This window comes from Schistosoma mansoni, chromosome 2, assembly GCF_000237925.1.
Source record: "Schistosoma mansoni strain Puerto Rico chromosome 2, complete genome".
Taxonomy (NCBI): Eukaryota; Metazoa; Platyhelminthes; class Trematoda; order Strigeidida; family Schistosomatidae; genus Schistosoma; species Schistosoma mansoni.
The window spans coordinates 33948003-33963124 of NC_031496.1; the positions used below are offsets into that span (position 1 = coordinate 33948003).

The 15122-nt window shown below is 36.1% G+C and overlaps 1 protein-coding gene and 1 non-coding gene across 2 annotated transcripts in view; both read left to right on the forward strand.

Moving 5' to 3' along the window:
* Smp_131690 (MAGUK homolog) overlaps positions 1-15122 on the forward strand; it is a gene marked incomplete at both ends in the record, with an annotated part of 58612 nt that overhangs the window by 36291 nt on the left and 7199 nt on the right. Inside the window, 3 exons of the mRNA XM_018796446.1 lie at positions 4026-4111; positions 6892-6960; positions 10475-10616. Coding sequence (XP_018650658.1) covers positions 4026-4111; positions 6892-6960; positions 10475-10616 — 297 coding nt within the window. The remainder of the gene's footprint in view (positions 1-4025; positions 4112-6891; positions 6961-10474; positions 10617-15122) is intronic.
* Smp_tRNA_01968_Gln_TTG.1.1 lies at positions 10688-10754 on the forward strand. Its single transcript has one exon. It is a non-coding gene (tRNA).

Here is a 15122-nt window from a genome sequence, read left to right on the forward strand (position 1 = left end):
TTAGCTTGCCTATCATTAAGTAGAACCCTTAGAGGTTTCCCTGCAGTGTCTTTCCTACGACCAGTAAGACGCAGACAGATACGTGCTCGCACTAGAGCATGATCTGAATCTAAGCATGTGCCCCAGAATGAGCGACAGTCTTCTATCGAGCCCCTCCATCGGTGGCTGATAGCGATGTGATCTAATTGGGTCCAACGTTGGGACGAATTCGGGGGTCGCCAGGTCAAAAGATGTTTTTCCTTATGCTTAAAGTTAGTATTTGCAAGAAATAGGCGGTTATCTGAGCATAGCTGCAACAGACGGTCGCCATTATCTGTTCTTTTCGCCATGACACCATAAGATCCACCCAGGTGTCCTTCCCTTTCACTTAGTTTACCTACTTGAGCATTAAAGTCACCTGCTACTATTACTACATCAGAACGCCTAGCTTCTCGGAGAAGGTCAGAAAGTTTCCTGTAGAACTCATCTTTTATATCGTCTGAGCTGCAGTCAGTGGGAGAGTAGGCAGAGACGACGAAGAGGCAACGACGAATTTCCCTATCTTTCCGAGTCCTTACTGATCCGTTTAGTCGAACAGCGCATAGACGACTGTCTACTGGGATCCAGTCTAAAAGAGCTAGTTCTGCCCTAGGACTTAATGCTATACCTACTCCAGCGAGGCCACGGGAAGCAGCGTCAGGGCTTCCAGATACACGGAGCGTGTATCGAGATGAAACTTTATTTTGATTAGGTGCGGTCAAATGAATGACACTACTCGGATCTTGTATGCGCGTTTCGGAGACGCAGCACACATCGATGGTGTAAGATTCTAGAGTTCTAGCTAAGGAAGCCTGTTGTTCTATTTGGCACAATGTTCGGACATTAAAAGTTCCTATATGTAGTTTAGAGCGTGGTTTCAAGAGACCAGGAATAACGTTCTGTGTACTCGAATCGTTTGCCCTAGCGGTGCGACGCGATAAAAGGACGTGGGAAGGGTTAGTCGAGGAGATAACAGAGTTATTAGGTGTAGGAAGGATTTGAAAGCGACCAACTTGGTCTTGTGTGCAGTTAAGGGTATGAGGGCTAGTATCACTTCCCGGCTGCCCACACCGTGGAAGGGTATTTCTTGAGGGACCTGAAAAAGAAGTTGGATTAGTGTTGGTCTTAACGACCTGGGAGCGTGACCGCAGTGCCCAAGGGACATCTGCTTGAGGCCGGTCACGCACGGCCTTTTTGTGGGGGGTTTTTGACGTGTTAGCTCCGTTCTTCAAAAGTCCTTACCGCCGGAGACGGAAATCCGTGGGATAAGGCGAGGTGTGCATTTTTAGGGTCGACCTTTTCTAACCCCACCCCTCCTTGTGGGAAGGCAGCATCGCTGTCATGCTGGTTGTCTGAAGGAAACACCTTACTGCTTTCACACCTCTGTACAGTCAGCAGTACGACTTCGCCTTCGGACCTTGGGATTGCTGCTTTTAGTCTCACCGCTCTTCAACCGACCTGTCTGGCATGGTAGGACCTTGAGGAACGATTGTTCCAGCCAGCATAGCTCGATTGGATCATCACGATAGGCAAGCCCGACCACCACGTCAAGGTAGCAGCAACGGTCGGGGCCTCGTAGGATTCGGACCCAGGACCTATCAGTCTCGCGCGCGAGCGCTTAACCACTAGACCATTGAGCCGGCATCCAACGGTGTTAATGTCTAACTTCAACCAATCCACGAAATTGAGCAACCGTTCACCAATATCTTCAGTGAGTTGATATCTCACAACAGACCTCGTTGTACTCCACTGGTCACTGGGTTCGAATCTTGGGAGGCGAGATCGTGGATGCGCACTTCTGAGGAGTCACACAATAGGACGAAACGGCCTTCCAATGCTTCCAGCTTTTCCATGGTGGTCTAGCTTCAATTGACTCATGATCTCAACTGTGTTCAAAAAATTGTACATCTATTCAATTTCTATTAGGAATCGTGTATTCTTTTCAAATGAGCTAATTATTATGAATTTGGAATGGTTTATTCTGTGAAATGAATTTTTTATGGCTAGGAGTTATCTTGATACTTGTATAGGCATCATCATCAATTATTCTCATTACAAGCTGGATTATTTCATAGTTCAATTCATGGTATAAATTGACTACAGTTTGACTTGATTAATTCTATACTAGAAAAAAGACGTTTTCCTTAGTATAGAATAACAAGCGGCGTGATGATTCGGTTAGCCATATAATTCTTTTTGTATAATCTGTAAATGTAGTTTGAATAAGTAAATAATTATAGCTCAATGATTTAATCTTTCTATCTATTTACGGAATACATAAACATGTCTATCTTAGGTCGGTTTGTAATCTCAGTAAGATTCAATTATCTTGATAAACCCCCATACTGGTAGTTATCATTCACTCACTTATGGCTAACTATATGGGTAAATTCCCGGAATTCTGGGTAGTAGTCTTGACCAATGGAATCTAACTACATTGAGTGTGAAGCACCTACCCACGGAAGATAATGTAAAATGTTTGGGTGATATGACGAACTGATTAAAGTTAGACGTGCAAACCACTAAGTGCCGGTTCACTGGTTTATAGGTTAACCTTTCTCTCCGAAACTTGATTAGCTTTGGTTAGACCTCTGGTTTGGTCGTAGATGCTCACTGCTAAGGAGCTCATAATAGGATGGGATAAATATCATGTGCTCTCTAGTTTTCAATAGTTGTCTATCCTTGGTAGGTTCGTGATCTTATTAAAGCTCAATCTCTACAAACTACCATGATGTCAACATATGTTGTTGATAACAAATGAAATTTCTTCAATATTCCCTCAATAATGTGTTAGCAACCATCCTCCTCAATCGATCGAAAAATTTGTTAATCAGTGAACTATCAAGAAGTCAAGTGTCATGCATCTACAATATATCAAGTATGCTGGTTAGCGCGAGAAACTAAAAAGTGTGGTGAAAACCCGTGACCCTGACTCAACCTTCTAAAGTGAGGTGAAAGAGCAGTAACTACCAGAAACTAATACGATTATGGTCAAAACATATTCACGAATATGTACCATAGATTTGTAAATAAAGATAAAATCATGTTACTGTGATTAACGAAGGCTTGATTGGAGTTAACTGATTTATTGTGAAAAGTTACAAGGTAATGACATAATGCATATGCATTACCTTCAATCTTCCATTTACATCTTTCGGTGTGTTCTTCAGTCTGAACCGTTTTCTCGTCTGATCTCCACGTGTTATGTGAACTCTATGTTTTTAATGCATTGAAACTTTTCACTCCATCTGACAATTGTTTCAACTTAAATGTTATACACAACTTACAAACAATTTTGTGAGTAGCGTCCACTGAACTAGAATTGATTGACTCAGTTTGAAATAACTATCTTATTCTAATTTATTGACTTCTATGAATAGGAAAACAAGTTATTTCACCATGAATAATTTCTTGTGATCGCACCTATTCAAGGCACAGATTTTCAGTAAACCTTCTCTGACATACATGACATTGATCACCAACCCGTGATTAATCGATTGTAAATTCTGTTTCATCGATATCAATCATATCTTCCTTGGTAGGTTTATCAATCATTCAAGTTTACCGTCTGATGGCGCTACCGTTGTTTAACAAGTTGCTTTAAGTCGATACTTTATAGATAATTTGATGGAACTCAGTGAGATTATGATCTCCAACTTTGTTAGAAATCCTGATAGTCGTAGATCTTACATATCAAAAATGATGAATGTATACAAATGGAAAAGATCAGAATGAATAGTCAATTTAATTCTGCTGATTAATCGCTGCTTAGTATCCAAGGTTATGGTTGTTAAGTCCTTAGTGCTAACTTAATTGTATCGGTCAAGTTTTAATATGACTCTTAGTCTACCTAACTTGACATGAAGTATTTAATAAAATGCAACCTAATCTCGGAAATTTTTATTTTAAAACTCTAAAATACAGTTTTGATGTACAATCTTCAAAATCTATTCCGTTTAAGCAATAATGCACTGAATTGCAATTTATTTATCTTTCATCAAATACAGGTACTTTACATGTTGGAGATGAGCTACGTGAAATTAATAATGAACCGGTAGCTGGTCGATCTGTTGAACATTTACAACGTTTATTGGTTAGTTTACGAAAACTGTTTTTTTGTACTTTGAGAAATATTTTGTGTTCAAGAACAACACCTAAAAATGTTCGTGCCTGTATCTTATCAATTAGCTTGTGGATGATAAACACCAATTCTAGCTTCATAATAACTAACTTCGTAGCATTTAGGACTGAATATATAATCATTCGATATTATCTATGTTATAACTTGTGGCCGAGTGGATGCCTTGTTAACGTATGAACGTGATAAGACCACCAATCAGAGAGCAGCGAATTGTCGTTTGGAACAGTGACACACGGAAACCGTACGAGCAGTCTAGAGTACTTGTCGGTCCTACTTCTGCCTAGCTCAGTCAGTTCAGTCCAGAACAGCCTCTGTGGTATGAATCATTATATTTCAAACATACTGAGTTTATATACCAATCAAACTGACCACGTCATACCATAAAATAGAAAATCACATGTGTACAAGATTCAACCAAATGTGGCTGTGAATAGGGGTGATAGTAAATAATAGACAGGGCATAATTCAGGAATGGTAAATCATATAACAATAGTTTACAGTTCAAAATAAAGCTTATAATAAGAGGGAAACGAATATGAATAGTTTAGTTATTTAGCGATTATACAATAAAAAAATATATGCATAATAGTGGTTCATAAATAGATCCCAAAGTTACCATTCATTATCCTTATCGGGGCATAACAATCTCCTTATGTTTACTAACAAAACTATGGTTTTAGCTTGATATTGTTTAATGTGTAATAAGAGACCAACAAATGACCTTATCATCTGGTTAATAACCAAAACCTTCACTTTAATTAAACCATATATATTATACATGGAGTAATATGTATGAGTATTTGGTTATCCCCCCCCAACTTAAATTTTGACTAATTTCTTAATGTTCTCCACATATGAGTTTTCTTAATTAATGCAATCATCCTGGTATATGCTGATGAAAGACAATCATAAGTTCGAAATTGACGACAGTTGCATAAATATGAATTAGACGATAACTGTAACAGCAGTTCTAATTCGGTAAGATTCCCACAGATTTCTGGACCCTACTGTTTCAGTTTAAATTCCTACTGAGTTTTTACTTCAACGTGTACGTTTTCAGCCAGTTTTCTTGCCATATAATCAAATTTCAAAGATATTCTGCCGTTCTTATTTGAATTACGAATGGAAAGCTTGTACTTCTTCAAGTATACAACTTAGGAACATCCTGTGACTTGGGTAATATATGTCGTTAAAAAAATACAGAACATGTTCTGAAAAGCCCTTAACCAATAAAAAAATACTTTAATGTCGAAGTTACTATACATCACTTGGACACATTGAATTCTTTCAAGGTTATTGATGAACATCCAAGCTCCAGCTTTTTGAGATTTTCTGAAGCCGTAGGTATAAGACGTCAAAGACCTGATTTACGTGTTCAAAAGCAGACTTTCGTCAATCTTTTTCTGCCTTGATGACACAAATCTTTCTTCAATACTACGTATAATTTTGTCCTACTCCTTCAATAAATTACATCATTACTTCTTATTTCTGCTGTTTTCTAGATTGGTAATTTTATTTTACCTAACTAACGTGTACTCGATTTCTTCTTACTTGTTATGAGTCTTTGTTCATCACGTAACCACTTGTTTGTAGATATTTGGTCCTTTCGTGACCCGGGATCTGACTTCAGTGAGATCGGATAAATGATCGTTATTGAATGATTGCTGTCAAAATATGTATGTCGGCTATCCTCATGTATCTCATCGACTTAATCTGCTTTAGTGTATAACGGAATTAAACAAGTCAAATACGATACTGAATTTCGAATACGTATATTCTGTACAATCATTTATCTGGACAGATAATCAGAGGGAAGAGGCGAATGGAAGAGAGTGGAGCAAAATGACGCGCGGTGGAGAAGGCATGTGAGCGAACTCCATCTAATCAAGCTTTAGTCGATATTTATAGTCACACAAAAATAAGCTACAGACATGTGATGAATAGGATAAGAAGTGTACATACATTTGCGCTCAAATAAAAACATTCTCTTCTCTAGTAGACTTTTACTCTTAAGGTGCGAAAAGATAACAGAAGCTAGGAAGTTTATAAAAATCTTTATTTAGGATCATGTACATGTACATGTACAGAAAATGAGGGTCTGCATAGAATTTATTTGTGACCCTGAAATTATAGAATCTAGAATTCTAGGATAACTTACTTACTTACACCTGTTACTCCCAATGGAGCATAGGCCACCGACCAGCATTCTCCAACCCACTCTGTCCTCGGCCTTCCTTTCTAGTTCTATCCAATCACTGTTCATTCTTCTCATCTCTGTCTCTATTTCTCGGCGTAATGTGTTCTTTGGTCTTCCTCTTTTCCTTTGGCCTTCAGGGTTCCATGTGAGGGCTTGTCGTGTGACGCAGTTGGGTGATTTCCTTAAAGTGTGTCCTATCCACTTCCAGCGCCTCTTCCTGATTTTTTCCTCCACTGGAATCTGCTTAATTCTAAGATAAAATCAACGGTAAAAAATAGTGTTGCTATGGGGACAAAAAGAACCATAATTAATCGTTTGCTAGATTTTTATTAAGCATTATTTAGGCAAAATGTTTACAGCATTTCCATTTATAATTCGGAAAACTCTGTCAAGGCATATTATCTATTGCTTTAATTACCTACATTTAGTAACTGCATATTTTGTTTTGTTAAATCAATTTAATTTACTTATCAGTAACAAAATATTTTATAGTTAATTTTCTATGTTTTATTTTACCTACCCTACCTACTTAAAGCGTAATGCTCGTGGAAATGTGAGTTTGAAAATTATTCCCAGTTATAGAACACATCCATTACAATGTGAAGTAAGTGATAATGTTTAAAATATTAGTTAAACATTGTAAAGTATATTTCTATTATCAAAACTCTATTCTATTGTTTGAATTTAAACTTCACCCCATTGCACAAGCAAGTGGCTATCAGGACTCAGTAGCTGAGTGGATAACGAGATGGCGTTTTAAGCGAAAGATACTGGGTTCGAGTCGTGGAGTGAACATCAACTCTGAGGTGCAGGTATATCCAGCTGACGAGTCCCAAATAGACGAACGTGCGTGCTGATTTCCACTGCTAGCCAATGATATAAGTTGTCGTACGTAGAACGGTCAAGTTTACAGCTTTTGTTCCTCAATATTTTTAATGAATAAGTGAATTTTAAAGTTTTATCTTTCTTATCGTCAGCAAAGATGAAATGTTATACGTAGAGACTTTAAAAAATGAACTTGTGGTAGTTGATATTCGATATTATCCTTAAACTTCGTATATTGTTCGTCCTATTACTCAATAATGCCCCATTGGTGTATAAATCAGAAGACGAATATGAAGTGTTGATTGCGTTTATTATTGAATCACTCACAGATATCCAAAAGTATAGGCACGTTAAGCAAACATGAAAGAGTAGTGCCATAAAGCAAACGAGTGATCGAGTCGATGAACGAGTATGCGAAACAACGAGTCAGTGAGTCAGTGAACAGGATTAAAATGTACATATATTTACATAATGAAAGGAATTGATCATCAAATCAATTAAGCGAATAATAGTAAGGCCAGCAGAATGAACACATGCGTAGACAGTAAACAATGTTCAAGCGTACATAAGATGGTATAGTAGTATAGACAGTTTGTTATTGTACGAATGACTCCTGTCCGTTATATAAGTTAACAAAAGGGCTTAACCAAATTAGATGTGAACAATTGTACATGGGCTGCTAAAAAATTTTTACCATTTCGGAATGTATGACAACTGAAGCATAATAAAATGAATTGTGGATAATAATTTACTGTTTTTTCATCTTTATAGACAATATCAGTTTGATTTTGATGACGATATTCTTTGTATATTTACAATGCCTTAGATCTTACCCATTTAAAATTACAAGTATTATGTACATATAATTGAGTGAAAACCAGTGTCATGTTTGTCCCGTGCTCTATAGTACTGATCAAGCTCTAATGCTGCCACTGATTTAAGTGATTCAGAATCATGTACACTGTTTTGAGATGTCAGAAAGTATCAATTATCTAAGATTGTAGATACGTTTTGCTAAAGAGTGTCATCGAGCACGAAATATAAGCACAGGATTTTCTGCCAACTTATTCGAACTATCCAACAACTCAATGCGTTATATATGTATATGAGTTAAAAATATGACAGATAGATTAATTTTTTCTTTTATGTTTTATAGACTACTCAGAACGCAGTATAGTTTTGAAAATGAATTCATTATTCAGACTATTGTGTTATTTCCTTGTTAAAGCATATTACATATATCAGAAGGGGGGTTTCGTGAAGATTTTAATAATTTTTTTATATAGTTGAGATCATGAGGCAAATGAAGCTAGACCACTATGGATGCCAGCTCAGTGGTCTATCGGTTAAGTGCTCGCGCGCGAAACTGATAGGTCCTATTATTGCTTGTTTGAATCTTCCCATCGATGTGTTAGGACTGCAACCGGTCAGTCTCTAATTGGCATATGTGCATACTGTGCGTATTGCCTCGATATAGCCTTAATTCACAAGCATGGTAAACAAAGATGGATAGTGACTAGCAGTGGAATCCAGGACGTGCGTTTCGTCCTATTTGGGACTCGTCAGCTGGATGTACCTGCATCTCAGAGTTGATGTTCGTGTGGCACAAGCAAGTGGCTATCAAGACTCAGTGGCCGAGTGGATAACGCGATGGCGTTTGAAGCGAAGGTACTGAGTTCGAGTCCCAGAGTGAACATCAACTCTGAGATGCAGGTACATCCAGCTGACGAGTCCCAAATAGGATGAAGTGGTGCGCGTCCTAGATTCTACTACTAGCCACTATCCATCTCTACTTACCATGATAGGTCCTAAGTTCAAATCTCGTGAGTCGGGATCGTGGATGCGCACTTCTGAGGAGTCCCACAATAGGATGATCAGCTGTTCAGTGCTTCCAGGTTTTCCATGGTGGTCTAGCTTTAATTGACTCATGATCTCCACTATGTATATTACATATAATCAAAAAGTAATTCAGTAGACTCTATCAAATTACAAATGTTAACTATGAATGAAAAGTAGTTGATCAACATCAATATCAAGGTTGAACATGGTAATTTTGAATAAATTGAGCATTGAATAGATAGTTAATAATAAATATGTTTTTGTTATATGTCAATGATTGATCACTGAGTAATAATCAACATCATATCTAGTCTCTAATATTGGTCGATTTTTACCGGAGGTCATTTACAATCCGAACATCTCAGTAATAATGCCATCAAATGAGACAGTGGTCTTAATAGATTCGTACTTTATAAAGAACTCTAGCGTGATACTTAAGTTCAAACGTTTCTTCTAATTACCTCCAGTTACGGAGAATTTAGTTGAAAAACATGAAACGGATAATATAATGGAATTCTGTGTATAACCGATGAAAACTGAGAAACACTTTTAGTAGCCGTACTTTCTTGGTTTCTGAGATTCTAGAGAACTTCAAACTCACAACTTCACATTAAAAGAGAAGACCAGTGAAGCTTTAAACTGTAATAAGATCTATATCATGAATCAGTGAATAAGTCAGTCAAGTTAGTCAGCTACAACGTAGGACCATGCACATTTATGCATTCGTTCAAGTTGCCATACCTCGTTAGCACAACAAGATGAACATCGAATTCATAAAAGTAGTTAATTTAGTGGTGTTAATATATAAAAGAAAGGTTGTATAACAGGATATAGTATGGGAAGACAGATATGAAGCAATTTTAATCCCAAGATCTAAGGAAATATAAAAAGTTTATACACCTACGCCATTGTGATCGATTCTGAGCCATGTCACCTAGAGTCTCTAACCATCGGTGACGATAGTGAATAACTGATCAATGTTATAGAATATCAATCCCTCTATATCTCAAGACGTAAAAATCCCCTGAAGTTAGTCATATGTACTCCGTAGATTTTAGTACTTCAATCTGTAATAAAATAAAGATCTTCAACTTATGAATAAAATTTACTTGAAAAATAAATTTTAAATTCACCCACTATTGTTTGTTCGAATCTTCCCATTGATGCATAGGACTACAAATGGTCAGTCTCCAATTGGCATACGTGCATACTGTGCATATTGCCTCGATATAGTCTTATTTTACAAGCGTTGTAACCAATGAGTGAACATCAACTCTGAGATGCAGGTACGTCCAGCTGACGAGTCCCAAATAGGACGAAACGCGCGTCTTGGATTTCACTGCTAGCCACTATCCATCTTTGCTTACAATAAATTTTAAAGTCTCAAAGAATGTCAGTTAAAACAAATCATGAAGAGATTATTGATTTTCTATGGTTTCCTTTTTTTCTTTTAGATATATGTTCGTGCAATGTTTGATTATAATCCTGAAAATGATGATTTAATACCATGTACACAAGCTGGTATACATTTTCATATTGGAGATATATTACAAATTATTAGTAAAGACGATCATAATTGGTGGCAAGTAAGAAATTGTTTCATTGTAGACATCAATTATAACTATTTATTATATGGTTAAATTCACTTAGTATTGGCTATCACGACTCAGTAGTTAAGTGGATAACGCGATGGCGTTTGAAGCAACAGGTACTGGGTTCGAGTCCCAGAGTGAACAACAACTCTGAGATGCAGGTACATCCAGCTGACGAGTCCAAAATAGGACGAAGTGGCGCGCATCCTGGATCTCACTGCTAGCTACCATACATCTTTGCTTACAATATTTATTATATGGTTATTCAAAGTGAAGTCAGTAAGAAATTTCAAATCAACTTAACATATAAAATGATATCTATACTACTATGATTGAATTGGATCCATAATTCTGAAGGAATGTTTATTAGTTTACAAAGTCATTAATGATTAATTTGTATCTAGATGTTAATTTTCTGATTAGGTTTTACAAAGTAATGTATCAGATCAAGTGAGCAGATCATTTTAACACAGTAAGAAGTGAACTATATAATAATTAGCTGAATAAGAAAAGTAGTAACATTATCAGTAGTATTGTTGTGTGGGTTACTTATATCCACATAAGTAGTATATTATGATGGTTGGGCATTGAATGTATTTCTGTAGAACATCGATAAGGAAAGAACTGGAACGGAACGCAATTGAATCCATAATTCTGAAGGAATGTTTATTAGTTTACAAAGTCATTGATGATTAATTTGTATCTAGATGTCAATTATGTGATTAGGTTTCACAAAACAATAATAATCCGTAATTAAAAATCTTGGACATTAATGTAAACAATGTTCAGGTTAAACTTCAGGGTATTTGGAAAAGATGGAAAATTGGTTTCAGAGGCTGTCACTCACCACCTACTGAAATGGTTAACACATGTAGTATGTTTCTCTAATCACAATCTATCTTGATAAGTGATATTTCTTAGTGTAGATATAGGTTAGAAAAAAAAGCTAGGGACGATCAAATTAAACAAGTGGAATCAGTCTATGAAATCATCCACTGTTACATTTTGTCATTTTGGTAGGTGCAGATTAAGTTGTTAATTTTTCAAGTGATTATCATGACCAGTTGTCAAAGACTTTATATGATATGACTTAGAATCAGTTACAATAACAGAGATGAAATTTATTATTATCAGAAAATACTTATATTTTTCACTTTGCATATTCTCCTGGAATTATATTAACCGAGTGTCATTGTTGTGACTTATACTGTAGTGAATGAGAACACGAGTCGAAACAATTGAATGTATCTAAGCGCAAATTACAGACTATCTCACTATATTCTGATAAACCATATAGTAATTAGTTAATTTGCAAACTATTAATCAATTGTCTCAATCTTGACCATTCCTTCTGCAAATATCAGTCCATCATCTCCGATTATTATTGTTCATGTATTTTCATATCAATTGCGCTTCGTTCCCGTTCTTTCCTTATCGATCTTCTACTGAAATACATTCAATGTCCGACTATCATAATATACTACTTATGTGGATATAAGTAACCCACACAACAATACTACTGATAATGTTTCTATTTTTATTACTCTGGTAATTGTCATATTGTTGACTTCTTACTGTGTTAAAATGATCTGTTAACTTGATCTGATACATTTTTGTGCACCAGATTCTTGACCCTTTTTTCGTTTAATGATGGATTCAGATAATATGGCTCAAAACTAATCGCTATCATATTACCATTATGTTCACAGTTCCTTGATTTCAATACTGTATCTTGTTAAATTCTCTTTTTGTAATATGTTATGTCTACGGCATAAACAGCATCTAGTCTAACACATTTATCTACCATGTCCTACAATGATAATAAATGTATCTGTCATTAAATTTATCATATAATTTAACTGCTTTTAATGATTCTAAGGAAACTCTTATCTACATTCTTTGTTAGTGATTGAATCTTTGGTTAATATATTTTTAACAGTTGGATTCACGAGTCAATCTAAGCTAGATTATCATTGAAAACCTGGAAGAACTGGAAGGCTTTTTTCGTTCTAGTATGAGACTCTTCAACAGTGCTCATCCACGATCCCACACTCATAACTCGAATACAGGAACTTCGGTATTGCGCGCGTACACTTAACCTTTGGACCATTGATCCTGCATTCAAATGTGTCAATGTCTAACTTTTATCGATCCACGATCTTACTCAACCCTTCACCTCTGGTCTGAAGTAGATAACTGTCTCACACCCGAGACGGATTATTTTTCAATGATGGTCTAGCTTAGATTGACTCATGAATCCAACTGTTAAAATACTAAAATCTCCACATTGCAGCTCGATCGATAGCATTCAATCAGCACTAAGAAGGACTTGACACGCATGACATTGATCACCACCCAGTGATCAATCAATTGTGATTACATCTCAGTCCTACAGGAGGTCGGTCGTGACCCGAGTAGCTCAGTGGTAACGTCTCTGACTGTGAAGTTGAGTGACACGGGATCGAATCCGTCAGGGATCATCAGTTCCCTCAAGGTTACACCTTGCTGACGAGTGCCAAGTAGCACTAAACCCGGGTCCAGGGTTTCCTGTTGACCATCTCAAACCACCATCTTATCTACAATCTCCACAATCCCCCATACTACTAATAATATATGTTTCTATTTTTGAAAAATATATAAGTATTTTCTATTTTATGCATTTATGTTGATTAATATGTACCAACTCATTTGTCTTTATGTGCAAATAGTTTCATTATGATCTTTCGTATAATTAAATTGTGATTTACAATGGAGATCCTAAACACTCGTTTCTTTTTATTTGAAAGATTTGTCATGTGGATGTATTTTTGATCTCCATATTGATATTCACATTGATATTTTAAACCGCGGTACTTATTTCTTTAAATTAGACCATTAAATTATTGATTCATGGTACTCACTAATTCGTTCAATGGATGTAAATTTTAATAGTTGAAATCATGAATCAGTTGAAGCTAGACCACCATGGAAAACATGGAAGCACTGAACGGCCGTTTCGTCCTATTATGGGACTCCTCAGCAGTGCGCATCCACGATCGTGCCTCGCGAAATTCTTACCCTGGACCTATTAGTTTCGCGTGCGAGCGCTTAACATCTAAACCACTGAACCGGCATATAAATTTATTTGTAAAACTTTATACTACTAGTTCATTTGATATTTTGGACTGGAATAGACCAGTTGCTGTTGAAATTTTTGTATTTTATTTGAAAACCTCGATTTAACCTGTAAATCACAAGCTTATAGTGTGTTTAGATTATTGTCAGCAGTAAGGTAACACAAACCCCTACCAATAGTTACGGAGTTATTAAATTTAGACAGACGATGAGTAATTTGTCCATCATATCACTTGGTTTAATTAACAAGTGTTCAGCGTGGGGCTACTAAGCTAAGTCGCAGAGGCACTTACTACTACATTGTATTTACTGTCGAATAGTTTACTATTTCAGATCAGTTAATAACTACCTCTGTTGTTCAAATTTTCGAAGCTGTTTTAGATAATCGTTTTTTTGCATGAGCATTGTGACTTAGTTTCACTTGCCTACATTGATGATTCACTTAATTTGGTATTCTCGTTGAGAAAAGTCATCCTTTTGTGTTTGATGCTGAATAATGTTATCATTTAACGTCTAAATAGTCTACTGAACTTAAAATCTTTAACCTTATATAACTTAGTGATACTAAGTAAAGATGGATAGTGACTAGCAGTGTATAATGGAAGGAATAGTCTGGAAGTATGACGTTCGAGACTATCATATGAATGATTATTATTTAGATTTTAATTTTATCATTAATAACTCCGCCTGGAGCCTCTCTGGGTTAATAGACGGTTGGTTTTTATATTTTTCTATTTCTAAGCTGCCGTTCAACCCATAAATCATTGTCGTATGTCTTATTGTTCCAGATCTATTATGAATTAGTTATTCCATCATTACTCTAGTTAGCACCACAAATGACTAAGCGATGTACTCATTACAATTTATGAATTGTGTTGTTGTTTGGTCAGATATTTTCAGTATATTATTGAATCATGAAAATTAATGCACCTTCTATCTCCAACTTCTAGAATGACAATAGGTTAGAAGGAGCTTGAAGACCAATAAGCCTTAAGGTTCTGGCTGTTGTTAATTGATCGATGTGTCAGTTGTTACATAAAACGTCACTGATCCTACTATCAATATAAACAGACTAATCAATAGTTGAACCAGATAATACAACTGCTGCCATAATAACGGCCAAACCACATGGGATCTAATACAATCCAGATCTCTATTCCTTCGTTCTTTGTTGCATCATATTCATTCATCTGTTTACGTAATTGTTATGTATTACGATTTTATTCATTTCTCATGTACAGTTTCCATGATACACTGAACTCACTATGGAAGTGAAAGGAATGACATAAATAGGAATGCTTAATTCCCAAGTCAAATCAAAATGTACAGAAATTGTAGATATAACAGTGTATACGATTTTCCTTCTGATTCAGACAAGAGCATGTAGTTTTAGACT